At 38.3% G+C, this 27,338-nt stretch overlaps 1 protein-coding gene across 6 annotated transcripts in view; it reads left to right on the top strand.

The window, feature by feature from the left end:
* Positions 1–27,338, top strand: part of MYO1D (myosin ID) — a 382,795-nt gene that overhangs the window by 123,499 nt on the left and 231,958 nt on the right. For 5 of the 6 annotated variants that reach the window (XM_050763783.1, XM_050763784.1, XM_050763785.1 and 2 more), the window contains 3 exons: positions 4,829–4,899; positions 8,595–8,669; positions 14,749–14,881. In XM_050763783.1, the coding sequence (XP_050619740.1) occupies positions 4,829–4,899; positions 8,595–8,669; positions 14,749–14,881 (279 nt within the window). Of the gene's footprint in view, positions 1–4,828; positions 4,900–8,161; positions 8,330–8,594; positions 8,670–14,748; positions 14,882–27,338 lie in introns of those variants that run through there. The other variant, XR_007720271.1, reaches the window with a different exon arrangement.

Genomic DNA, 27,338 nt, shown 5'->3' with positions numbered 1-27,338 from the left:
CAGGCTGGAGTGCATGGCGCCATCTTGGCTCATTGCAACCTCCGCCTCCCAAGTTCAAGCGATTCTCCTGCCTCAGCCTGCCAAGTAGCTGGGATTACAGGCACCCACCATCATGCCCAGCTAATTTTTGTGTTTTTGTAGAGATGGGATTTCACCATGTTAGCCAGGCTTGTCTTGAACTCCTGACCTCAGGTCATTTGTCCCTCCGGGTCTTCCCAAGTGCTGGGATAACAGGCATGAGCCACCACGCCCAGCCATGTCATTCGTAAGAGTAACTATACATACTACATCAGTATTTGCTACTGATTTGACATGAAATGCTAAATAGTAATTTATCTGTGGAGAGGATTTTCTTTTTCTTTTTCAAATTTGTGGGAGCCCAGGTTTCCCAACTTTTAGACCAAGTAGCTCTTTCTTTTGGTATCCCTAAGACAAGTGCTGAGATAGTGATTATTTATTTGTTTATTTATTTATATTATTTTAGATCTGGGGGGTACATGTTCAGGTTTGTTACATGGATATATTGCATAATGGTAAGCTTTGGGCCTCTAGCATACTTATCACCCAAATAGTGAACGTTGTACCCAATATGTAATTTTTCAACCCTCACCCCCCTGCTTTTGGAGTCCCCAGTGTCTTATTTCCATCTTTGTGTTCATGCATATGCATTGTTTAGCTATCACTTATAAGCGAAAACGTACATTATTTCACCTAGTATAATGTCCTCCAGCTCCACCCCTGTTGCTGCAGAGGACATGATTTCATTCTTTTTTATGGCTGCATAGTATTCCATTATATATATGTATATGACATTTTCTTTCTATCCAATCATTTGTTGATAGACACTTAGATTGATTCTATTACTTTGCTATTGTGAATAATGTTATGGTAAACATATGAGCACTAATGTCTTTTTGTTATGCCTAGTAGTGGAATTGCTAGGTCAAATGATAGTTCTATTTTTAGAACTACCGTTTAAAAGAAATGTTTACATTTCTTTGAGAAATCTCCATACTGTTTCCCATAGAAGTTGTATTAATTTACATTCCCACCAACAGTGTATAAGCATTTCCTTTTCTCCACATCCATGCCATCTGTTTTTGACATTTTTGGTAATAGCCATTCTGACCGGTATAAGACAGTATCTCATTGTGGTTTTAATTTGTATTTCTCTGATGATTAGTGATGTTGAACATTTTTTTAAATGTTTGTTGGCTGTTTGTATTTCTTCTTTTGAAAAATACCTGTTCATGTTCTTTGCCCACTTTTTAATGGGGTTATGTAATTTTTTTTGTTATTTAATTATTTGAGTTCCTTGTAGATTCTGAATATTAGTCCTTTGTTGGAGGCATAATTTACAAATATTTTCTCTGATTATGTAGGTTGTTTGTTTACTCTGTTGATTATTTCTTTTGCTGTACAGAACCTTTTTAGTTTAATTAAGTCTCATTTGTTTTTGTCACATTTGTTTTTGAGGTCTTGGTCATAAATTCTTTGCCTGGGCCAATGTCCAGAAGAGTCTTTCCTAGGTTTTCTTCTAGGATTTTTATAGCTTCAGGTTTTACATTTAAGTCTTTAATTCATCTTAAGCTGGTTTTTGTGTATGGTGAGAGACAGGGGTCCAATTTCATTCTTCTGTATATGGCTAGCTATTTTTCCCAGTACCACTTAGTGAATAGCATATCCTTTCTCCATTGTTTATTTTTGTCAACTTTGTCAAAGATCAGTTGATTGTAGGTATACAGCTTTATTTCTGGGCTCTCTGTTGTGTCCCATTGATCTATATGTCTATTTTTGTACCAGTACCATGCTGTCTTGGTTACAATAGCCTTGTAGTATAATTTTGAAGTCAGGGTAATATGATGCCTCTGGTTTTGTTTGTTTTGCTTAGAATTGCTTTGGCTATTTGGGCTTTTTTTGGTTCTATATGAACTTTAGGATTGTTTTTCTAATTCTGTGAAAAATGACATTGGTAATTTGATAAAAACGGCATTGAATTTGTAGATTGCTTTGGTCAGTATGAGCATTTTAATGACATTGATTCTTCCAATCCTTGAGCATTGTATGTTTTTCCATTTTTTTGTGCCATCTATGACTTCTTTCATCAGTGTTTTGTAGTTCTCCTTGTAGAGATCTTTCACTTCCCTGTTTAAATATATTCCTAGGGTTTTCTTTTGTGTGAGTGTTTGTGGATATTGTAAATGGGATTGAATTCTTGATTTGGTTCTCAGCTTCAATGTTATTGGTCGTGTATAGAAATATTTATTTTTGGACATTGATTTTATATCCTGAAACTTTACTGAAGTTGCTTATCAAGTCTAGGAGTCTTTTGGAAGAGTCTTTAGGGTTTTCTAGGTATTAGATCATGTTATCAGTGAACGAGAATTATTTGACTTCTGTTTTCCAGTTTGAATACCTTTTATTTCTTTGAGATAGAGATTTTTAAAATGTGTTCTTCTTTGGGATTTTTACCTAATGAAGAAAAGAAATGATCAAACTATCAAAATATTTTAATCACTGTGAACCGTTTATTACATATGCTATTCTGTGTGTTGAGCTGGATATCATCATTTGCTACTGGTTACTGATTAGCTAGACTTACTGGCATGTTAAATTAGAGGTTTCTGTCTTGTAACAGTTATTTCATTTAGGGACTACATTGTTTCCTCCGCATTAAAGTTGCCATGGAGAGACAGGCAAATGATCCAATAAAGCATAAAATTATTATTTAAATTATTAATATAAAAAGTTAAATGATCGATACATAACTTTGCTGTTACCAAAAAAGTAAAGAAAAATCTAAAACCTCCTGTGTTCAGATCGGTTGGGACTTTGCAGTATCCAAATGTAAGAATGTTCCATTAGTGTAGACATCTCTTGGGTCCTTTTCCTTAAGGGGTTTGTAAAGAAAATGGTTTGTAAAAGGGGTTAATAAGAGAGAGAGCAGGAAAGGGGAATTAAGTATTTTGGAGACCTCTCTGTATGGTAGATGCTTTGTTCTCCATATTCATTTAATCCTCAGGACAACTCTCTGAGATAAGTAATTATTAAAGAAGTCAGAGTGAGTAGATGGTAGAGCCAAGATTTGAACCTTGGAGGTCTGACTCTAATTTCCTATAATTATTCACTTGTCAAATTAATAGAAAACACCTTTCAGGTTGAGATTATTTGTTACCTAACATTAGAACCTGAGTGAGTTTTGTATATTTCCCCAGGAAAACTTTTTTTTTTAGATGGAGTCTTGCTCTGTCGCCCGGGCTGGAGCGCAGTGGCACAATCTCGGCTCACTGCAAGCTCCACCTCCAAGGCTCACACTATTCTCCCGCCTCAGCCTCCTGAGTAGCTGGGACTACAGGCACCTGCCACCACGCCCAGCTAATTTTTTGTGTTTTTTAAATAGAGACGGCATTTCACCATGTTAGCCAGGATGGTCTTGGATTCCTGACCTCGTGATCCGCCTGCCTCGGCCTCCCAAACTGCTGGGATTAAAGGCATGAGCCACCGCACCCGGCCTTCGCAGGAAAACTTTTGTGAACTCTCTTAGATGTCTGTTTAAAAAACTATAAGATTCCAAGTGATTCTTCACAGGGCAGACAAAGAAGTCTAGGTCCTACTATAACAAGGAACGTTGTAGAAAGTCATAGAGACCTCCACAGCCATATAAAAACTGCCTTCCCATAAACTATTCCTCTTCTGTGGGAAAGAGCTGCAGAAGCTTTATCTTCTGTGAAGCAATAGTCCTGAACTGGAGTCTCAGCTGAGCAGACAGATAAGCCAGGCCTCCATGTATATAAGAGAGCACAGATGTTACATTCGATTCCAGGAGTCCTTCCCAGGGGTACCGCTTACTGGCTATGTGATCTTGTGCCAATTATTTAACCTCTTTGAGCCTCAGTTGCCATGTGTGTTATAGAGAGATCATTATACCTTAGATGTCAACAGTGAGGACCGAATAAGATGTATGTGCCTAACAACTAGTAAGCCTTCGGTATGGTCCTCCTTAAGTGGACCTTAGAGGAGAAAGAAACTCTGTCAGTCAGGGTAGGCTGGACTGCATGAAGAGAGTAGCTAAATTTTGTTTGGTTTGGTTTCGTTTTTGAGATAGGATCTCGCTGTATCGCCCAGGCTGGAGTGCAGTGGCCCAATCTTGGCTCACTGCAGTCTCTGCCTTCCACTCTCAGGGGATTCTCCCATCTCAGTCTCCCCAGTAGCTGGGACTACAGATGCATGCCACCATACCTGACTAACTTTTGTAATTTTTAGTAGAGATGGGGTTTTACCATGTTGCCCAGGCTGGTCTTGAACTACTGGGCTCAAGCGATCCGCCTGCCTCAGCCTCCCAAAGTGCTGGGATTATAGGCCTGAGCCACCGTGCCTGCCCTATAGCCAAGATTAAAGTTCATGACATAGTAGAAGTCTGTCTCTCTCTCAGGGACCCAAACTTCCTCTGTCTTCTGACTATTCCATGCCCTAGAGACTACCCTCTGCATCCAACTAGTGGGAGGAGAGAAGAAAGCACAGAAGGGGGGTCATTCACTTTTCACCAGTTTAGGCCTAGAACAGCCACACTTTACTTCCATTGTCCAGAACTTGGTTACTTGGCCATATCCATCTGTAAGAGTGGACAGGAAATGTAGTCTAGTTGTGTGGATTTCTAGTGAAAGTTTAGTCTTTACTATATAATACATAAGCCATATTTTTAAATCAAGCCCCACACAATGTGATGTCATAATTTGTGATATTATCATCATTTCATATTAAGTTGGACTATATTTTTAGGAAAGCAAAAATGTCCGTTTTCAAAATAATATCCTTCTTGATTTCTTAGCTCTGTGCCTCAGACAAAATTCTGGAGTTTGATCGAGATTTTCGAATTCGACATTATGCAGGAGATGTGGTGTGAGTATCTTACATTGGTAACTACCATGATTTGCATGCCACCTCACTTTAGAAAATATAACCAGGAAAAATGTATATTGGTTTTATATTCATTTGCATGTTTTGGTCATTTGATATGTCAACGTATTTTAATTTGTTCAACTGAAAAAATGGCATAGCTTCGTTCATTCCTTGCTTTTCAGTCGTTTATTGAACACACACTATGTGCCCATGTGCAGTTCCTGGCATAGTTAGGATTCAGTAAAGATCAGCTGGTGGGTCAATAAATCATGGAAGTATTTTAAGAACTGAGATAGAAAGATGGATAAGATGGTCCTTGCCCTAAAGAAACCAAGAATTTAGTGAAGAATATAGGCATGTACATCAATCAAAGGTCACTATAATGAAGAATGGAAACAGTTAAACTAGAGAAGCACAAGGCATTATAGGAGCAGTGAGGAGGAATAATTAACCCGCTGAGAGGGGCAGAGAGAGGTCTTGCTCGAGGAAGTGGCATCCAAATTGAGTCCTAAAAGTAAAAGAGCGTTAGTCAGGGGAATGAATTAGGAAGAGGGGAGAGAAAAGAGAAAGCTTTCCAAGTAGAAGAAATAGTAGGCATAAAAAGACCCCTGGGTGACAATTGCTCCTCTATATGAAGTTCTACGAATAGTTGGGTAACTGCATAAGCAAAAACCATTTTTGCTACATTATTTTCCAAATATTATTTGAAAAAGTAAAATTCTTACTAGTCATATTTTTATTAACAATGCAATAAAGTAGAAATTGATCAGAAAGTATTACTAAAAATTAAAACTACCTTAGTACATTAGGTTCCAAGGGCTGCTGTAACAAATTCACCACAGTCGGAGGCCTTAAATCAACAGAAACTTACTCTTTCACAGTTCTGAAGTTTAAAAGTTCAAAATCAAGATGTCAGCAGGTCCACACTCCCTCTGGGGGTTCCTGTAGAGAGAAATCTGTTCCTTTTTTTCCAGCTTCTAGTAGCACTGGACGTTCCTTGGCTTGTGGCTGCATCACTCCAGTCACATTGCCCTCCTCTTTGTGTGTCTGTTAACTGTCCCTCTGTCTCTATCTCTTTTTTTTTTTTTCTTTTTTTCTTTTTTTTGAGATGGAGTCTCACTCTGTCACCCAGGCTGGAATGCAGTGGCGTGATCTCAACTCACTGCAACCTCCACCTCCCAGGCCCAAGCAATTCTCCTATCTCAGCCTCCTGAGTAGCTGGGATTACAGGCACATACCACCATGCCTGGCTAATTTTTGTATGTTTAGTAGAGACGGGGTTTCACCATGTTGGCCAGGCTGGTTTTGAACTCCTGATCTCAATTGATCTGCCCGCCTCGGCCTCCCAAAGTGCTAGGATGACAGGCATGAGCCACCGAGCCTAGCCACTCTGCCTCTATCTTAAAGTGACATTTGATATGGCATGTAGGGCCCATCTGAATAATATAGGATGAGCTTCTCCTCAAGATCATTCATCACATATTTTATGATATAGGTAACATTCCCAGGTTCCAGGGAATTTGATGTGAAACTTTTGTTGGGGCTGCATTTCTTAGCCTACTATATTTGTTACGCCTTTGCTGTCCACTGAACACTGCTCCTCATCTTATTGTTTAAAAAACTCTTTTTCTTAGTTTTTGCATTAGGAATTCTTTACATGTAATCCATTGCAGGAAGAGATTAAACAAAAAAAGGTAAATCATCTTCTTTATAAATGCCGAAAAGATGTTTAATTTTTAAAAAATTAAAAAGAAATTTTAATAGCTGTTCCTGATTTAAATTAAAATTCTAGGACCATAAAATGATATGGCTCAAAATTATCACGCCATCTGTCAAGCTAACCATTAGTGATGGAATGGCACCATTTTCCACTTTTTCTGGTCATGTTCCCAGGTTCTGTAATACTGAAGAGGGAAGATCCAGTACCATACAAATATCTCCACTAAAAATCCAAGCCTCACTTACAGGGTACTTTCATACAATGCAGAATGGCACAAATGCAGAGGTGGATAGAGGCCTTAGAGATGACCTAGACCAGCCACTTCGTTTTACAGATGAAGAAACCTATGCAGAATGAGTACAGTTCTTACTCAATGTCACTTAGCAAATTTACAGAAGAACTGAGATAATAACTAGCTTTCTAGACTCCTAGTCTAGAACTTCAACTAACCCTTTTGAGGGATATTCAACGCCTCAGACTTCCTCTTCACTTCTTAAACTCTTCAATCCTTTTCTAGATTTTTACTGAGTATCTTCTGTGTGCTCAATACTTCATAAGGTATGGTCCCTGCCCACAAAGAGCTTGCCATGTAAGATACATACATACACATATGTACGTTTGTATGTGTTCTTATTTATACACATGTAAACACACATATATACACATAGACACATTTATATACATGTATACAATAACAGTGGTCTAAAATAATTGCCATATGAGTAATAGCAATTACTCAGTTGGAATTTAGAGTAAGGAAATACTTCCAGGTTTGTGTAATAAACCCAGGAGAGCTGATGCTGGTCTTCGAATGCTAGGAATTATTTTTATAAGAAGAAGTGGGAAGAGTGCTACAGAATATTCAGGAAATAGCAACTAGGTCCATCTGATTGAAGTGTATCCTTTTTTGTAGCACAGAGAAGTAGAACTATCTGGAAGAGTAGCTTGAGATCATATCACAAAGGTTCAGTCAAAAGTGACTTGAAAGTATTAAGAAGACCTAGGTCGGGGCAGGCAAGGAAATAATTTTGGATACGGTAACCTTAAAGTACCCATGGACAGCACAGCCTGAAGGAACTTTCTTGCAGGATTAAATATGTAAGGCAAGGAATCCAGGTTAGAGATCTGGGAATTGCCTATACTGATCTGATTGCCAAGGGAGAAAACAGGCACGAGAGCAGAACTGTAAGGTGTAGCTGTATCTAAAGTTCCTATTTGCTTAATCTCTTAGCCTCTGTCTTAATCACCCAGAGTCCTCAATTACTTTTAGAACCCCAAAACTGAATTCACTCCTCCTAGAATTCATGCCAGTCACTGGAGTAGTATAGTTCTATTCCCACTCTTCTCACCAACTGCAATCTTAACTGGACTTTCAAGACCTTACTCATCTCCCTTCCTCCAAATCATCTATACTGGCCTCCTCATTCTCTCTCCAGAATGCCATGCATGTGCCTGCCTTCATCACTCTATTTGATCTGTTTCCCTGTGTGATCTGCCTGCCTTTTTCTCCTCTGCTTATCCAATTCTTACCATCCTTTGCAGTTCTTCTTGGATTCTTTTATCCTACCCTGAACATTGAGTGAACCTTAGGCAAGTCACTTGATCTCCCTACGGATGAGACTGTTAGTTCCTGTATGTTGCTGTTTTGCTTTTATCTTAGGAATGCTGGATGATAAATACAGCTATCTTTTAAAAAGTCATCTTCTTGAGGTAAGCAATAAACCAGTAGGAAATTATCATCTTAATCATAATAATAGTACTGATGCTTGCTCTCCTTTTGAAGAATAGAAACAAAGTCCCTTCTATTTAGTAGGTAAATTCGGTATCCTTTAATACAGACAAGGTGAACAACATCAGCTTTTAGATGATTGATTGCATAATTAACGGTGGAAAGGCTTGTCGCCTCCTAGAAAAGCTTAAATGTGGCTCTTGCTTGGTAAATAATACATGTTTTCTGTGATTTCTCTCCTGTTAGCTATTCTGTCATTGGTTTTATTGACAAAAATAAAGACACTTTATTTCAAGATTTCAAGCGCCTTATGTATAACAGGTAAGATTTAAATTTTATTAACTCTAGATTAAGCTCATTGACATATGTAATATATGCATATGGTTATATTTATATGAAATTTTAAGATTTTCTGGCACATTTTCTTGTTCTGCTTTATCAGACTTAATAAATAGCATATAACTAACTTTATGATAAAATCTATAAATTTTGGGCAGGGCCCTGCTAATAATATGATTTGCTTTGATTTCCCTTGGGTTGCCTCAGTTTCTGTGCTCACTGCTGCCAGCCTTCCAGCATCCCCTACCAGTATACTCAGCAGTCCTCAGGCCAGGCCAGTGTGATGAAGAAGTGTCAGGTGACATCTGGCCCAGCTAGAAGTTTTGCATACTCAGATTCCCATTGTAGTGTCTTCACCCCCAAATAAGAGACTGCTCTGATATCAGAGTGGCATCTCGTGTCAGTGAGCACTGATGGTGACTGAGCCGACAGAATCTTCTCACAAACCAACAAAATGTGGAAAAGTTATGGCAAAATAAAACTAGGCAAATGATAACAAGTTTAAATCTAGTATGGATACTTTAAACAGAAGGTCCATGAAGAAGAAAGAGGATTCCTGGCCATCTTCTTACAGGTTAAAGAACTATATTCATTCATTTATTAAGTCTACTTAGTCAGTTGCTCAGTAGATTATCAAAAATATATTGAGTACCTTTGAGGCACACATTCTTCTATATTCTGGGATACAGCTGTGAAAAAATGTAGGCAAAGTCCCTGGCCTCATGGAGATTATAGTCTAGTGAAGGTGACTGTTAATAAACAAGGAAACAATTTCAGTTTGTGCCAAGTGCTATGCAGAAAAATAAAGTAGGTAAGAGATTGAAGGGTACAGACGAGGAGGGGCTGGGAAGGAATTATAGATAGGGTAGTCAGAAAAGGCCTCTTATAGAGGTGACATTTCAGCAGAGACCTGAATTAAGTGGAGGGAGCCATGCAGATATCTGGAGGAAGAGCATTCCAGACAGAGAGAATAGCTAGTACCAAGGCCCCAAGGTGGGAATGAGCTTGAGTGTATTAACAGCAAGTGGGGAAAACAAAGTGAGGGATGGGGAGAGTGACTTTAGAAAGGTAGGTAGAGCCTGGATCACAGAGCCTGAGTCCGGGTAAGAAGAAAGTATTAAGGGAAGCATTGGAATTTATGATGTGATGTGATGTGATTTATGTTTTAAAGATATCAGTGCTGCTACTACTATGTAAAATGCTCACAGTAAGGGACAAGCATGGAAATAGACAGTAAAGCAGGCGAGTTTAATAATGCAGGCTGCGGCCTTGTGCAGTGGCTCACGCCTGTAATCCCAGCACTTTGGGAGGCCGAGGCAGGCAGATCACGAGATCAGGAGATTGAAACCATCCTGGCTAACACGGTGAAACCCCGTCTCTACTAAAAATACAAAAAAAATTAGCTGGGTGTGGCAGCGGGTGCCTGTAGTCCCAGCTACTCGGGAGGCTGAGGCAGGAGAATGGCGTGAACCCGGGAGGCAGAGCTTGCAGTGAGCCAAGATTGCGCCACTGCACTCGGCCTGGGCGACAGAGCAAGACTCTGTCTCCAAAATAAAATAAAATAAAATAAAATAATAATAATAATAATAATGCAGGCTGAGGCCTGGGTGGTGGTGACAGAGATAATGAAAAGGGGTCAGATTGGATGATGTTTTGAAAGTAGAGTCGACAAGATTTGCTGGTAGAGACCATGTGTAGTGTGAGAGGAAGACAGAAATCAGAGGTGATACCTGAGCCTGATAGGAGAAGACAAGAGGAAACGCTAATTGGTTCAGGGAAATTAAGAGTTTTGTTTTGGATGTGTTATGTCTGAAGTGCATTTTGGATACTGAATTAAAAGTGCCAAATCAGCAATTGCAAATGTGCGTGTGGCTCTCAGGGGAAAGGTGGGGCTAGAGATATAAATTCACAGTCGTCAGTGTATTGATTGTATTTAAAGCTGTAGACTAGATGAGAGTGTCTAGGGAGTGAGCATGGATTTCAAAAAGAGAAGAGGTTAAAAAAACTAATTCCTGAGACACTGTAACATGTAGAGTCAAACAAGGAAAGAGGAACTAGCAAAGGAAACAGAGCATGCCAGTGAGGAAGGAAGTAAACTGGGAATCTGGTGTCACAGAGGCCAAGCCAAGAAAAAATGTTTAAAGAAGAAAAAAATTGATACACTACATCAAATCTTGTCAAAAGCAGGAGTGATGAGAGGACCAAGACTGACCATTGGATTTGCTAATGCCAAGGTCAGTGGGACTCTTGACAACACTGGTTTCCATGTAGCGTTGAAGACAAATATCTCATTGATGTCAGCTCAAGGGAATACAGGAAATGAGGATACAGAGACATTATGTTTAAACAGTTCTTTCAAGAATTGTTATCAAATGGTTCATCTGTGTGGATGTTGAAGCCACCAAGATTAATGATAGCACTATCATTAGTAGAAAGTTACAGAGACATAGGAATGTGAGAGAGGATCCTTGGAAGAACTGGGCATGGAGAAAAAGGACTTTCAGAAGGGAATTTCAATGCTTAATTTATCAGGTAAGGCACATTCATTTTGAGGGGCAAATGACGGAGTCTAGCATTTCTCTGTGCAGAAAATGCTAAAAGCTCAACTTGGAAAAAACAGCCTTATTTGGCCAGTGGTACCATCAGGGTGTGTTGCCAGTCTGTGTACCAAGAGGCTGCACGAGGTGGTGTTTGTTAACTTTGGAATGTACCATGGCCCAGAAGTTCAGCTACTGGGAACAGCTTCACCTTTCGGTGGTGAACTAATATAGCCCAGGCTCTCTGGGCCAGGTAGAAACAAAACAGCATGTGGATTTATTTCTAGTGGAAAATCTAACAGTAACATGGAATGGAATCCAGTTGTCCCGAAGTATCCGTGGGGAATTAATTCCATCCCGTACCCTCCTCCACCGAAGATACCAAAATCCATACATGTTCGAGTCCCTTATATAAAATGGTGTAGTATTTACATATAACCTACCCACATCCTCCCAGATACTTTAAATCATGCCCAGATTACTTATAAAACCTAATAAAATGTAAGTGCTGTGTAAATAGTTGTTATATTGTATTGCTTAGAGAATAATGACCTCCAAAAAAGTCTGTACATGTTTAGTATAGGCACAACCATCTTTTAAAAAAATATTTTCTATCCATGGTATGTTGAATGTGGAAGCCGTGGATATGGAGGGCCAACTGTAATTGTGTTCATATAACAGGCTGGTTTTCCCTATTGGAAGACCTGCTTGGGAAGTCAAATAGCAGTGAGAACTCTGATTCATTATTACGCATGGAATCCAGAATGCTTAGTTGCCTGGTAAGCACAGAATCAGAACAAAGGAACTTAGATAAACCCAACAAGTAAAGGCATCAGGCTAAGATGAATCCATTTCACAATAGGAATAGTTTTGCCAAAGGGGTGAAAGATTGAAAGTCTGTTAAATGCAGCATATTGCATATATTCCATAATAGGAAAGGCCTTGCCCGTGAGATGGGAAGTCTTGACTTTATTTATTTATTTATTTATTGGATAAAACCATCCTCCTAGATGGTATTAGAATGAGCCACCTTCACCTCTGGACACTATTTGATGCTTCCATGGCTAACAGCCTTCCAAAATTTGAATCCATTTTTTTCTTTGTATATGTTAATATAATGATTTTTATTTTTCTTTTTTCTTTTTTAGAAGTGTTATCCCAGTCACCCAGCCTGGAGCACAGTGGTGTGATCATAGCTCACTGTAACCCTGAACTCCTGGGCTCAAGTGATTCTCCCAACTCTGCCTCTGGGGGTACAGACATGCACCACTACACCCAGCAATATAATTATTTTTAAGCAATGTTCCTTGAATTCTAGTTCTGTAGACCTTGATAGTATACACACATGTATGCATGCATGTATGTGTGTGTGTGTCTGTGTAAATGGAGGGAGGAAGGGAGCAAGCATTTTGCATTCCAGGTGCACAAACTTTTACTCTTTACTGCTGTCTTGTTAGCCAGGTGAGATCTGCCTTACCTTTTATACATACTAGGTCTCTGGAGGAGCTTCCCTTTTGAGATAAGGGTTCTGGTATTTAAAATATTTTGAAAACTGTTTTGTTAATATTACATTCAGGCTGGGCATGGTGACTGACACCTATAATCCCAGCACTTTGGGAGGCTGAGGTGGGAGAATCGTTTGAGACTAGCCTGAACAACATAGGGAGACCCCATTTCTACAAAAAATTAAAAAGCCAGGCATGGTGGCACGTACCTGTAGTCCCAGCTACTCGGGAGGCTGAGGTGGGAGGATCACTTGAGCCCGGAAGGTCAAGGCTGCAGTGAGCTATCATCTCGCCACTGCTCTCCAGTCTGGGTGACAGAGTGAGACGCTGTCTCAGAAAAACAAAAATATTACAGTCATGACTTGGCCTGAAAGTTCTTTCTCTTTAAAATGACTCCCTATAACTGTTTGGATTCATTTTGTATCAATTCTGCTATTTAACATGTTATCTTATTTCCTTCATTTCCAACCTTTACAGTGTAGTGCAGGAATAGTCTCCAAATATGGCCAACAGTGAGTAAGGTAGACAAAGAATTTGGTGTAGAAACTGCATAGACCAAATGCCAGTGACTAAAAGACACAGTCTTTTGACGTGTGTCAGACTTTTCAAAGTACACAAAGTACAGTTTTCTACTTTCTGAAAATTCTATTCAGTAAGTGTTAGAATGGCATTCAGGAACCATGTGCACTGTAAGTTAAGAATGTTGCCTTAAATTATTTCTGTGCTAAAGATAAGAATGAAAAGGTTAAGGAAAAACAATATACATCTATGTAGTCATTTTGATGTAAGTGTACAAATGGAAAATTATGGAATAGGACTAGAAAGTAATGAAACTGGGTTCATAAACCACAGGTTATTGCAGCGTTTTGTAGCCACTTTGACAGTAGTTGGCACTGCTTGCTGATGATGGTAAGGTCTGGGAGTGTTGCTCTGTCTGTGTTCACAGACCCAGTCAATCCACACATCACCATTTATCTTCTTCGCTTTGCGCTCATCTGCTCTTTCATCTTGCGGCTATTATTTTGAGCACCTACATACAGAAACATTCTGGGTGCTATGGAGATCCAATTCAATTTTTAAAATTTTATATGAGGGAAAGAAAGTGGGTAAAATGTTAGCAGTAGTAAGAACAATTAGCAGTGAATGCTAATGTTAATTATTTTCTCTTCTCAACCCCCAATTTTCTAAGGAAAGTTTTTTTCTGATAAAAGTTTCTAGGAAGCAAGCAACATTTTCAGTTCCAATTAGTTTAACATCAAAAGCACCCAAAATGAAACCAGAAAAAAATGACAGTTGAGATCACTACACGTTTTTAAAAATACCTCCACAGAGCAGAATGATGAATATATAATTTTAACCTGAAAATTGGCCTGAAATGCATTTTCAGAATTGGACTGCAACAGTCCTAATGTCACATCAATAAAATATTGTAACTGCCAATGCTACCTACAAATTTGTTGACAATTTGAACTACAGTAAACTGATTTACTAGGGACAATATAAAAATGGTTATTTTATATTCCTACCTGTGTTTTTTTTTAAAAAGCGGGTTTTCTGTAGTGTTAACTGTTCTATTAATATATAAATATTTGCTTTAATTCAAAGATGTTGCCACTTTTATGTTTTCTGCTGTGACATTGAGGATCGTTTTTCTACTAGTGGTTTGTCCTCATTTTCTAACCATCACAAAAATGAATTTGTTTTCTATATGTATTGTAAGGGCCATACTGACCCTTTGAGGGTCCTAGGTAGGTAGAATAAAGATGTCACTTTAAAGAAGTTTAAATAATTTTTTAAATATGCTGTAGTTTGGAAAAAAATCTCAATTTGCATTGCAGTATCAGTCATTATACTTGCAGCATAATTTTCTGGATGGAATCATCTTTCCAATTAGGCCTTGTGAGTTCAGTCTGTAGTCCAATTATGATTCTCAGGATACATTTCAGCAGAATTGCTTATCAGTTTTTATCCAGCTTATTTGAATGTGACATTTGAATTGTTTTTTTCTGTGCTTCTCAGTTCAAATCCTGTGCTCAAGAATATGTGGCCTGAAGGCAAACTGAGCATTACAGAGGTGACCAAGCGACCTCTGACTGCTGCTACCTTGTTTAAGAATTCTATGATTGCTTTAGTAGACAACCTTGCATCAAAGGTAATTATTTTCTTTTCTAAATATCCATTTTAACTCATAGATTTCCTCTTGATGCATTATAAAGAATGTATATATGATTTGCTTTTTAGGTAATCACATGTAGATTGAAGAATATGTATAAAGTGAATGTTATAATAGAATTTTTATTCTTGCATTTAAAAAAATCTCACCTCAGTGGAACAATTGTTTGTGTCCCAGATTAGTATGTATCTTAAATTTGAGCTTTTTAGTCTACTGTCATGGTCAAGGGAAAAATCTTGAATTTAAAAAATATATAAGGCATAGCATGCACAGCAAAAGGAACTTTTTTCCTGTGCTGAAAACAGGACCTGGCCGAGATAAATAAGTAAAATCCTGAATTAAGTTGTAAAATGCACCATTTATATACTGTGTTTGAGTACAAGGTGGCCAGAGAGTTTTAAGAGGAAATTTAGTATGCAAGTATTGTCCTTAGGCTATTTTAAATAATTGAAATATAAAGATGTATTGGCCTGGGTGTTGTGGCTTATATATATGTAATCCCAGCACTTTGGGAGGCTAAGGCGGGAGGATCACTTGAGACCAGCCTGTGCAATATAGTGAGACCTCCTTTCTACAAAAGTTAAAAAAATTAGCCGGGCATGGTGGCATGCACCTGCAGTCCCAGCTACTCAGGAGGCCGAGGCAGGAGGATCACTTGAGACCAGCCTGGGCAATATAATGAGACCTCCTCTACAAAAAGTTACAAAATTAGCCAGGCATGGTGGCACATGCCTGTGTTCCCAGCTATGCTGGAGGCTAAAGTGGGAGGATTGCTTGAGCCTGGGAGGCAGAGGTTGCAGTGAGCCAAGATCGCACCACTACACTCCAGTCTGGGTGACAGAGCAGGACCTTGTCTCAAAAAAAAAAAAAAAAAAAAGATGCACTATTGACAATTATTTGTGGTTTTCATTGTTCCTTTGAGGACTAATACTATTTGATAACTTTTGTCTGTTTTTTTTCCTTAAAGAACATATTTCTACCCTTAACTGCTACTGTTGACAAGTTTGATAAATTAGGCAGCATTCTGAGCCATGTTATTTTTAGTTTCTTCATTTTTATCTTTCTCTTCTGGTGCTTCTCCTATGTAGTTTCTTCTTCTTTATCTTTTTTTTTTTTAAATCAACTTCCTCTCTAAGAATTTAAATCTATACCGTTTCTGGTTACTTCACTATGGATAAATTAGGCAAATGCCACAGGAACACATCTGTTCAGTAGCTTTCTATTTCCTTTTGTCAGGATTCTTTGGCCTGAAGTGACCGCATATAAGCACAATTTGTTGGCTTATATAATCAAACCTCCAGAAGGGCAGGGGTAAGGACACTGGCACTGAAGGCTAGAATGCCATTAGGACTCTTCACTCTTGTATCTCAGCTTTTCTTTGCATGTCAGCTGCAGCCTGCTTCATCCAGCAAGAAGAAAAGTGAACCTGGAACGAAGGCAAAGGACACAAGAAACAGTTGAACACTGAATTTCATGAAATATTTTTAAATATTCAGTTTACTACAGTTAGTCAATTAACTAGAAAAAGAATTGTTGTGTTTTCTAAACTTGGTAGTTAATGTGCCTTGTAAAGAAATAAAATTCTAGAACTTTCTATAATTTCTGTATCAGGAATTGCATTCAACTTCTAATAAAACAGATCCCTGAATTAGTAGCTTAAATAAAAGAGACATTTATTACTCTCTCCTATAAATGAAGTATAGAAGAAGGCATCCCAGGACTGGTATGGCAGATCCAAAGTTATTAGAGACCCAAGTTCTTTCTGTCCTTCTGCTCTACCATCCTAGTGCTTGCCATCCATCCTCCTGGTCCATGATGGCAGCTGGAACTTCCTCCTTTTCAAAGAGACTTCCTGGAAGTTTGACACAACACTTTACATCCTATTTGCTACATAGAGTTGTAAGGGAAGCTGGGAAGGGTATTTACATTCTGGTCAGCAGTGCACTCAGCTAGCAACAAGAATTCTGTTTTAAAGTAAGAAAAAGATACTGGACATAAGGTGGGGAACTAGCCTAGCAATCTCTGCTACAGCTTCCCAATCCATGTGTGTGTGTGGAGGTCAGGGGAGAAGGGAGGCAGCAGAGACAAGCAGAAGAATATAGACAACTTATCAGTACAATAGAAGGCAAGAAGGTGAAGCCAAAGTGAGGGGTTCTAGAGGACGGCAGAAAAAAAAAAGAGTTGCATTTAGAACAAAATAATATGATAGAAATAAATCTAAATAATTGGTATTCATCATAATGTAAATAGACTAAGCAGACTAGATAGGTGGAAAATCCAGCTGTATGCTGCTTAAGGGAGACACACATAAATAACACCATGCAGAAAGCTCGAAAACAAAGGCATAGATAAAGATATCAAGCCACCTGTCACCAAAAATGGTTAAAAGCAACATTCATGTGAAAGAACATAGAATTTAAGAAAGCAAGTATTAATACAGGTAAACTAGTGATAACAAAATAAAACTGTCCAAGACAAGCCATGTTGAACTAGGTACCTAACAACATACCCATGCTTCTTATAAATTCTATAAAGAAAAAAAAAAAAAAAAACCTGAAAAATCTTAAAGGAAAAATTGACAAATTGACAAGTCCACCATCATAATGGGAGATTTTAAACCAGTGCTATCAGAAAGATAAATGATAGATGAAGCAGACAAAAATGTTAGTAAGAATGCAGAAGCTTTGAAAACCAAATTTAAACTTTATCAAATAGATCAAAGGAACCCCATACCCAGGGAATAGGAAATATATATTCCTTTAAAGTATACATCGAGGCCAGATATGGCGGCTTACACCTGTAATCCCAGCGCTTTGGGAGGCCAAGGTGGGAGGATCACTTGAGGTCAGTAGTTCAAGACCAGCCTGTCTAACATAGTGAAACCCTGTCTCTACTAAAAATACAAAAATTAGCTGGGCATAGTGGCCTGTTGTCCTAGCTACTCAGGAGGCTGAGACAGGAGAATCACTTGAACCTGGGAGGTGGAGATTGCAGTAAGTGAGATGGTGCCACTGTACTCCAGCCTGGGGAACAGAGCAAGACTCCATCTCAAAAAAATAATAAAGTATACTTGGAACATTTACAAGAATTAACCACATTATAGATGACAAAGGAAGCCATTTTGGGGGGGTGTGTGTGTGTGTGTGTGTGTGTGTGTATGTGTATGTGTGTGTGTGTATGTGTGTTTTCAGATGGAGTCTTGCTTTGTTGCCCAGGCTGGAGTGCCATGGTGCTATCTCAGCTCACTGCAACCTCTCTGCCTCCTGGGTTCAAGCAGTTCTCACACCTCAGCCTCCCGAGTAGCTGGGATTACAGGTGTGTGCCACCACACCCGGCTAATTTTTTTTTTTGTATTTTTAGTAGAGATGGGGTTTCACCATGTTGGCCAGGTTGGTCTTGAACTCCTGATCTCAGGTCATCCACCCACCTCAGCCTCCCAAAGTGCTGGGATTTCAGGTGTGAGCCACCACACTCAGCCATCTCAACCACTTTGAAGAAGCGCATATACAGATATATTTTTCATCTTAAAAGCAAGTAAAATAAAAACCAGCATTTAAAAAAAATTTAATGTTTGGGAACTTTGAAAAGTACTCTCCTAAACAGGTCATAGGTTGAAGAGGAAATCACAATGGAAATTACAAAATGTTAGGAAGTACATGACAAAAAATTTGTCAAAATTTATAGAATACTGCTAAAGTGATCCATTTGTTATGCCTTTGTAAAATAACAAGAAAGACTGAAAAGTTAATGGCTAAGTGCAACTCAAGGAGCCAGAAAAGGAACTCCAAAGAAAACCTAAAGAAATAAGTAAGAAAATGGTTTTTTTTAATAGTAAAACTTTAAAATAATGGGAAAAAAAGTAATCAGTAAGACCTCTAATAAAGCTGATAAATTAAAAAATTATGAACAAAAAAGGGGCTATTACTATGCAGACATTATAGAGATTTTTTAAAACATAAGAATATTATAGATAACTATATGCCAATGATTTGGAAATGTAGATGGTTTTCTAGAAAAAAAGTTATCAAAATTAATTCAAGAAGAAAGGGACAACCTGAATATATCAGTAACCTTAAAGAATCCGAATAACTGATGATAAATCCACCTTTTCCCAACTTTGCCAAGGACATCACATCTAGATGGTTTAGAAATCAGTTTTATAAAACCTTTGAGGAACCATTCATCCCTATCATATGGAAACTGTTTTGGAGGATGGGAAGAAGAGAGGCAACTACTCAACTCATTTAATGAGATTAATGTTACCTTAATATAAGCTTAATATGAGAAAATTAAATTAGAGATCAATTTAACTTAGAAATATAGATGTAAAGACCTCAAAAATATATGAATAATGCATTTTCTGGCAACATGGTGAATGAGGTGCCCACTAAAGCCAACTGAAAACGACTGAAATATTAGATAAAATATAAAAATCAACATCTTGAATGCAGCCGTGAACTAACAAAAAGTAAGGTATATGCAAGCCAGGAGCTGAGTGAATGTAGAAGTTAACTGAGTGAAGGGAAAAACCCCTAAAGCTGCCCCTCACCCTGTGGGGATTTGTTGAAGTGGGTAACTTTGAATATAGTTATTCAAGGCTGGGTCCTTGAAGTGAAGCCCAGGGCTTCCCCAAAGTAGGGTGTCTAATAAGGAATTCTGTGCACACACACACACAATGGTGAGTCTTTAAAGGGCTACATGTAGAGTGAACTACAAGTAATTCCCCATTATCAGTAAGGAAAACTACGTGTCTTGGTTCTTGGCATTGAGCCACGGGTGGAGGGGGTGTGAATCTCTCTTGGGAATTTATAATCATAAGTGAGATTTTAGGAGGTTTGCAACCCAAACTCATACTACCTGGGTAGCTTGAAAAAGCCTCACACTGACAATTTGATTAAAGGTGGTCCAGGTCTTATAATTGCCCCAGGCATCTGAAAAAAGCAAGTAAAACTGTTTTCCTTAAGGAAACTATTTTCATACTGTCACAGGATCCTTGGGGTGTCACTTTTCTGGCCAGAAACCTTTGTGGCTGGTGGTGCCTTTGCCTGAGTTTTGCTCAAGCCTGCCGGGCTTGTTCCACCTGCTCAGCCTGGCAGGCTGCACTCAGCTTGCCCTACCAACCTGGATTCCACACCTGCCAAGGATGAACCAGGCACAGAATGGCAAGGGGTGTGTGAGTGAGTGAGCATAAGGTCCAGCCACTGCACACAGCCAAGCACACCGGCTCCAGCAGGGCAGGCAGCTCCAGGCAACAACACAGGCACTGGTTCCCTGTGAGGCTGCGACTGGACCAGGCATAGGAAGGGCCATAGCTCTTCTCCTCTCTTCACTCCTCGTCACCCACAACGTGGCAAGCAAGGAGCGTGTTTCAGCCCTGTTTGTATTACAGCTCTTTTAGCCCTGCCATTCAGTGGATTCCGAGTTCTTGTCTTGTGTCCAGGAAGAATGAGGTATGCATACAAATAGAGGGTGAGCAAGGCAAAGAGGTGCTTTATTGGGTGACAGAACAGCTCAAAGGAGACTTTCAGTGGGTAGCTCCTCTCTGCAGTCAGGTCCTCCCATCGTCTACTCATCTCTCAGCACGCAACCCCAGCCGCGCCTCCCCAGCTGCAGCCAGCATCATGGCAGCAGCGGCTCCAGATGGGCCACCAATACCAGACCTTAAAGAATTTCCACAAAGTTCTAAGGAAAATTAGCTCACAGTAAAGAATCACTACAAGATACTATAGGTAAAAGGCAAACTAAACAACAAACAGCAGGTTCAGACTCATGAAAACTTCTGATACAGAAATGATCCGAAAGAGAATGTAAGAATGTTTAATATATATCAAGAAATGAAAGACCTGAAAATGAGAGAGAGCAAGCAACTAGACAATTGATAGAAATAAAAACTAAGTAATTAAAATTTAAAAAATCAATGGATAGGTTTAACATGTTTACATAAAGCTGAAGAGAAAGTAGTGAAATGAAAATAAGAACTGAAGGAGTTATCCAGAATTCCACTTAGACCAAGAAATGAAACATATAAAAGAAACATTAAGACTCACGGGGGCAGGGCACAGTGGCTCACGCCTGTAATCCCAGCACTTTGGGAGGCTGAGGCGGGCAGATCACAAGGTCAGGAGATCAAGACCATCCTGGCTAACATGGTGAAACCCTGTTCTACTAAAAATACAAAAAAATTAGCCGGGCATGGTGGCATGTGCATGTAATCCCAGCTACTCAGGAGGCTGAGGCAGGAGAATCACTTGAATCCGGGAGGCAGAAGTTGCAGTGAGCCAAAATTGTGCCACTGCACTCCAGCCTGGGTGACAGAGTGAGACTCCATCTCTTAAAAAAAAAAAAAAAAAAAAGAATAAAAAAAAAGACACATGGGAGAGAAAATAAAGTGGTCAAACATGTATCTTATCAGAGTTATAGAAGAGAAAATGGATAGAACAATATTTGAAGAAATATTCCTGAGAATTTCAAGAATATTGAAGGACTTCACTTAACAGAATCAGGAAGCCCAGTGAATCTGAAGTTGAAAAAATTAAAAGAAATCTGCATGTAGACACCTAGTAAAATCCTAGAAGATTAAAGACAAAGAAAATATCTTAAAAGCAGCCAGAGAAAAGACAGATTAGATTCAAAAGCATGACAATTAGTCTGAGAGAAAATAACTGTAAACCAAAATTCTATACCCAGGGAATATATTTTTCCAGAACAAAGGCACAATAAAGAATCTTTCTGAAAAACAACCAAAAACAGAGTTTATCAACCTCACTTAAGGAGATTCTAAAAGATATTCATCAGACAATAGGAAGAGTATACTAAATGAAACTCTGAAATGCAAAAAGAAAAGAGCAGAGGATTGGTAAATACGTAGATGCATTTAAATAAACTCTGTAAAATAATATTTCGTGGAATGGAAAATACAGATTAGAATTAACACAGTAACAGTTGCATATCAATTAGAAGAGTAGCTAATTGTAATTCAAGTGTTTAAGGTCCTTAGTTCAGAAAAAAGGAATAAAAATATTGTTGAACGTTCAACTCTGATGAGTTAAAAATACATGTGGGCCAGGCGCGGTGGCTCAAGCCTGTAATCCCAGCACTTTGGGAGGCCGAGACGGGCGGATCACGAGGTCAGGAGATCGAGACCATCCTGGCTAACACGGTGAAACCCCGTCTCTACTAAAAAATACAAAAAAACTAGCTGGGCGAGGTGGCGGGCACCTGTAGTCCCAGCTACTCGGGAGGCTGAGGCAGGAGAATGGCGTAAACCCGGGAGGCGGAGCTTGCAGTGAGCTGAGATCCGGCCACTGCACTCCAGCCTGGGCAACAGAGCAAGACTCCGTCTCAAAAAAAAAAAAAAAAAAAGTGAAAATTTTCTAGCATAATCATTGAAAATAGTAGAAAATAGAGGTTATAAATTCCAAACTAGTAGAGAAGGGGAAAAAAAAAAACACAGAATAAAAACAAAGAATCCTCCCCCCGCCATCCCCTAAAAAAGAAACATAAAAAAGAAGAAACAAAAGAACATAGGAAAGCTGGATATTTATTTGGTAGAAACAAATTAAATATATTCATAATTACATTGAATGTAAATGGATAAAAGCCTATTCAGATTAAAGAAAAAGAATTCAGATATATGCTATTTATTAGTGACACCCATAAGGAAATAGAACAACTGAAAGTTTATATCAGTTCCACAGTCTGAGATCACCTTTATCCCATTTTAGGACCTGTAGTAGCTCAGTGTTGGGCTGTCGTCCATTTACCTTTATCTCCCAGGTTTAGCTATTCAGGATTGCAGACCAAACTACATTCCCTCATCCAAGACTCCAGGTTCTAACTTTGGTACTGAAGTCCCATGAGAGTCAGAAGCTATGCTCAGCCTTATGACTGCCTTTTCCATGTCAACAGTAGCTGCTAAAACAAAACACAACCGTGAGATGTAGGCTCACTCATCTTGATTTTAGTTTTCTAATTTTGGCCAGGTCTTTCCTCCCTATCTTATTAGCTCTGTGATGCACTTACCAAAACCTTTTCCCCATATTTTGTCTAGCACCTTTTTTAAGTAACTTCATCAGGAAGATTGATAAGTATTATCTAATCCTCCATTACCAGGAGTAGAAGTCCCTGGCTCCTCACTTTCACAGAGTCCATAGTGTCTTCAGTTCACGACTTGTGTCCCCACCCAGATTATAAATCTTTTGAATCTAGAGAATGGGTTCTGTTAATTTTATGTGTTAATTCCTGATAAGGTACTATAAACGGATTGTCAGTAAATTATTAAATTTGCTATGACTATTGGCAGTGTTCAAAGCAGGTTAAATAGATGTATATTTGGATAGTATATTCCAGTTAATCTATATACTGATTGGTGTACTTTCACAAATGGTATTTTTTTCCCATAAAGTATATAGGGAGAGACAGGTGAAAAAGTTCAAGTGAATAAGATCACTATTAACTTTTGCAATTTAACCTTTATAAGACACTCTGAATTTGCCAAATTTAGGATTCCTTAGGCTGAGTCAGTCTGGATATTTATAAATGAGAGAGGAGGCAGCATTTATAAATTGAGACAGAATGCTGATTAAATATAGAGAAAGTATTCCCACTAGATTCCTTATCCAAAGACTTTCATATTACTAAACAGGATGAAAGGGCTTCCCCCCATTTCTTAGTTGGTTGTTAGTGTCTCATCCAATGTTGCCACTTCCTATGCATAGTCACTCAGTACTGGTAATATTCCATTCAGCTGTTTTCTGGTTAGTAAAGTTAGTTATATTAATACTTCTCATATGATGCCTTATGTTAAGATTGCCTTGCCCGCATGATTTTATACATTATTCAGTCCAAAATATTTTCCAAATCACATTGTAATTTCCTTTTTGACCTAAGGGTTAGTTGTTTAGAAGTATTTTTCTTAATTTTCAAACACACAGGATTTTCTCATCTTTTTGCTCTTGATTTCTAGCTTAGTCTTATTTCATCAGAAGACATACTCTGTGTGATTTCAATGTTTAGAAATTTGCTAAATTTGCTTTATGTGTATGTATTGTGTGATTTCAATTTTTAGAAATTTGCTAAATTTGCTTTATGTATATGTTTTGTTTGTCTTTAAAAAATTTGCGGCCGGGTGCAGTGGCTCACGCCTGTAATCCCAATATTTTGGGAGGCCGAGGCAGGTGGATCATGAGGTCAGGAGTTCAAGACCAGCCTGGCCAACATAGTGAAACCCTGTCTGTACTAAATATACAAAAAAATTAGCTGGGCATGGTGGTGTGCACCTGTAATCCCAGCTATTCAGGAGGCTGAGGCAGGAAAATCATGTGAACCTGGGAGGCGGAGGTTGCAGTGAGCCAAAATCATGCCATTGCACTCCAGCCTGGGTAACAGTGCGAGACTCTGTCTCAAAAAAAAAAAAAAAGTTGCATTCAATATTCTACACAAGTCCATTAGGTCAAGTTTGCTAATAATATTGTTCAACTTTTCTATTTTCTTCCTGACTTCTTTGTTTTGTCAACATTGAAAGATGTTTTAAACTCTACCTTGATTCTGAATTTATCTACTTGTCCTCATTGTACCTTTGATTTTTTGTGTAAATATTTAGAGAATTTGTTAGGTTCATTCAAGTTAGAACTGTTATATCTTCCTGGTGTTTGAGTCATTTATCATTATGAAACATCTCTATTTCCATATTGCTTTTTGCCTTGAAATCTGCTTTGCATGAATAATATAGCTATGCCAGCTTTTCTTTTGGCTAGAGTTTGCATGGTATATCTTTTTCATCCTTTTACTTTCAATCTTTCTATATCCTTATGTTTCAAGTATGTCTCTCATAAGTAGCATATAGTTAACTTTGATTTTTTTAATCCAATCTGACAATTTTTATCTTTTGAATAAATCATTTAGTTCATTTACTTTTAATATAGTGTGTGTTTCATTTAAATCAGCCATCTTGTTAATGCTTCTGTTTGACTCTTCTGTATTTCTTTTCTTTTCTTTTCTTTTTTTATTTCTTTTACATTGATTCTTGTGGGAAAAAGGTAAACAAAGCTTTATTCCTTCTCCTTGACAGCTTAACCTCAGTTAAATTTCTAGCTCTGTTCCTCTGGCAACCTAGTAAGACATATATCACTTAACAACATCACTTATGGTGAAAATTATCCCTGTCAGTAAATTGCATCTGTCTTGGGAGAATGGTGTCTGGTGGGGATGATATACTTTGGGTTTGCCTGAGCTCAGTGACTCTTGTATTAGGCCTGTCCTTTGCTGGACCCTGGAAGCTATGTCTTCTGAGCTGTTCTAAGAGATATTTGGTCCTGTAGGGCATGAGGCTTTTAAGCCAAGGTCACTTCCCACACTTGCCCAATGTGGATCTCATCTCCTTACACCTAAGCTGTCAGTTGATTGCTGTGTGGACTGCCCCAAGGACACTGACGCTACCTGCTAGCAAACCGTGTTCTTGGCCTTTTGAAGAGATTGGTGCCAAATAAGCCCTATGAGTGTTTTGAGTTAAAATGTTTAGTTAGACCTAAGAACGTACTCTTTCCCCTCCCCTGGTGTTACAATTATTTTTTATCATTTCATTTATTCTCTGTATTATTTTGGAGGATTTACGTCATAAATGCTGTTACAGTGGTTACTTGACTTATTGCAATATCATTCTTGAATTTAAAAATCTAATATTATTTGGTACTTTTACCTCCTTCCTAGAAAATGCAAGGCCAATTTAATTCCATTTACCTTCCTTCTAACTTGTATGCTATTTTGATCATGTATTTTAATTATATACCAAAATAACATGCATATACATTTTTAAAGCCAGTAAGACATTATTATATCTATTTAGATATAATAAATATATTTATATTAGATATAGATAGTATATATGTATTATCTATATATTATCTATATCTAATTTTATTATCTATATGTTTAATATCTATATCTATTATAGATATTAGATGATATAGATATATCTAAATAGATTTATATTTAGATATAAATAGATATATCCATTTAGATTATAATTTACATCTATTGTATCTGTTTATTCAGTCGTTTATCTATTTTTCTCTTCCTATTTTTTTTAATATCTTTTGGTTTTATTTTGCCAGGTTACTCATGAAAAGCATGACTCTTTTTCTTTTTCTTTTTCTTTTTCTTTTTTTTTTTTTTTTTTTTGAGATGGGGTCTCACTCTGTCACCCAGACTTGAGTGCATTGGCATGATCTCAGCTCACTGCAACCTCCACCTCCTGGGTTCAAGCAATTCTCATGCCTCAGCCTTCCAAGTAGCGGGATTACAGGTGCACACCACCACACCTGGTTAATTTTTGTATTTTTTGGTAGAAATGGGGTTTTACCATGTTGGCCAGGCTGGTCTCAAACCCCTGACCTCAACTTATCTACCCACCTTGGCCTCCCAGAGTGCTGGGATTATAGGCGTGAGCCACTGCACCCAGCCCCTATATTGTTGACCTTCCATCTGGGATCATTTTCTTCTGCCTTAACCTCACTCTATTATATTTGAAATCTGAGGGTGACAAATGTAGTTTTTGTTTACCAAAAAATATTTCTGTATGGTTTTCATTCTTGAAGAATATTTTTCCTCAGTGTAAAATTCTCCGTTAACAGTGTCTTTTGGCACTTCAAAGATAATGTTCCTTTGTCTTCTGGATTTCATAGTTTCTTATGAGAAGTTAGTTCTCAGTCTTTTTGTTGCTCCTTAAGGTAATCTTTTTTTTTCCTCTGGCTGCTTCGATTTTCAGAAGTTTCACTATGATGTGCTTAGGTGTAGATTTTTTTTAAAATATGCTGTAGTTTGTAGAATCTCTTCAATTTGTAGCTCAACTTTTTAAATCAGTTTTAGCAAGTTCTTTTCAAATATTTCTTCTGTCCCTTCTGTCTCCTCTCCTTTAGAACTCCATCTCACTGTATCTTCTATACCTCTTAGCCTCCCATCTTTGTTTTCCATCTTTTTGTCTATCCATGCTTCATTCCAGAAAATTTATTCTCACCTAACTTCTGATACATTCATTTTTTTTCCTTTACCTATTTCTTTTTTTTTTTTTTTCCTTCAAGATGGAGTCTCACTCTGTTGCCCCGGCTGGAGTGCAGTGGTACGATCTCAGCTCACTGCAACCTCCGCTTCCCAGGTTCAAGACATTCTCCTACCTCAACATCCTGAGTAAACTGGAATTACAGGAGCACGCCACCATGCCCAGCTAATGTTTTGTATTTTTAGTAGAGATGGGGTTTCACCATGTTGACCAGGCTGGTCTCAAACTCCTAACCTCAAGTAATCCACCTGCCTTGGCCTCCTAAAAGGCTGGGATTACAGGCATGAGCCACCACGCCTGGCCGCCTTCACCCACTTCTAATCTACCCTTCTACTGATCCACTGAGTTCTTAATTTCCTTTATTATATTTTTCAGTTCTAG

The sequence above is a fragment of the Macaca thibetana genome, chromosome 16 (assembly GCF_024542745.1).
Source record: "Macaca thibetana thibetana isolate TM-01 chromosome 16, ASM2454274v1, whole genome shotgun sequence".
NCBI classification, from domain to species: Eukaryota; Metazoa; Chordata; class Mammalia; order Primates; family Cercopithecidae; genus Macaca; species Macaca thibetana.
The sequence above is the reverse complement of the archived record's forward strand: the minus strand, read 5'-3'. Positions and strand labels throughout refer to the sequence as shown.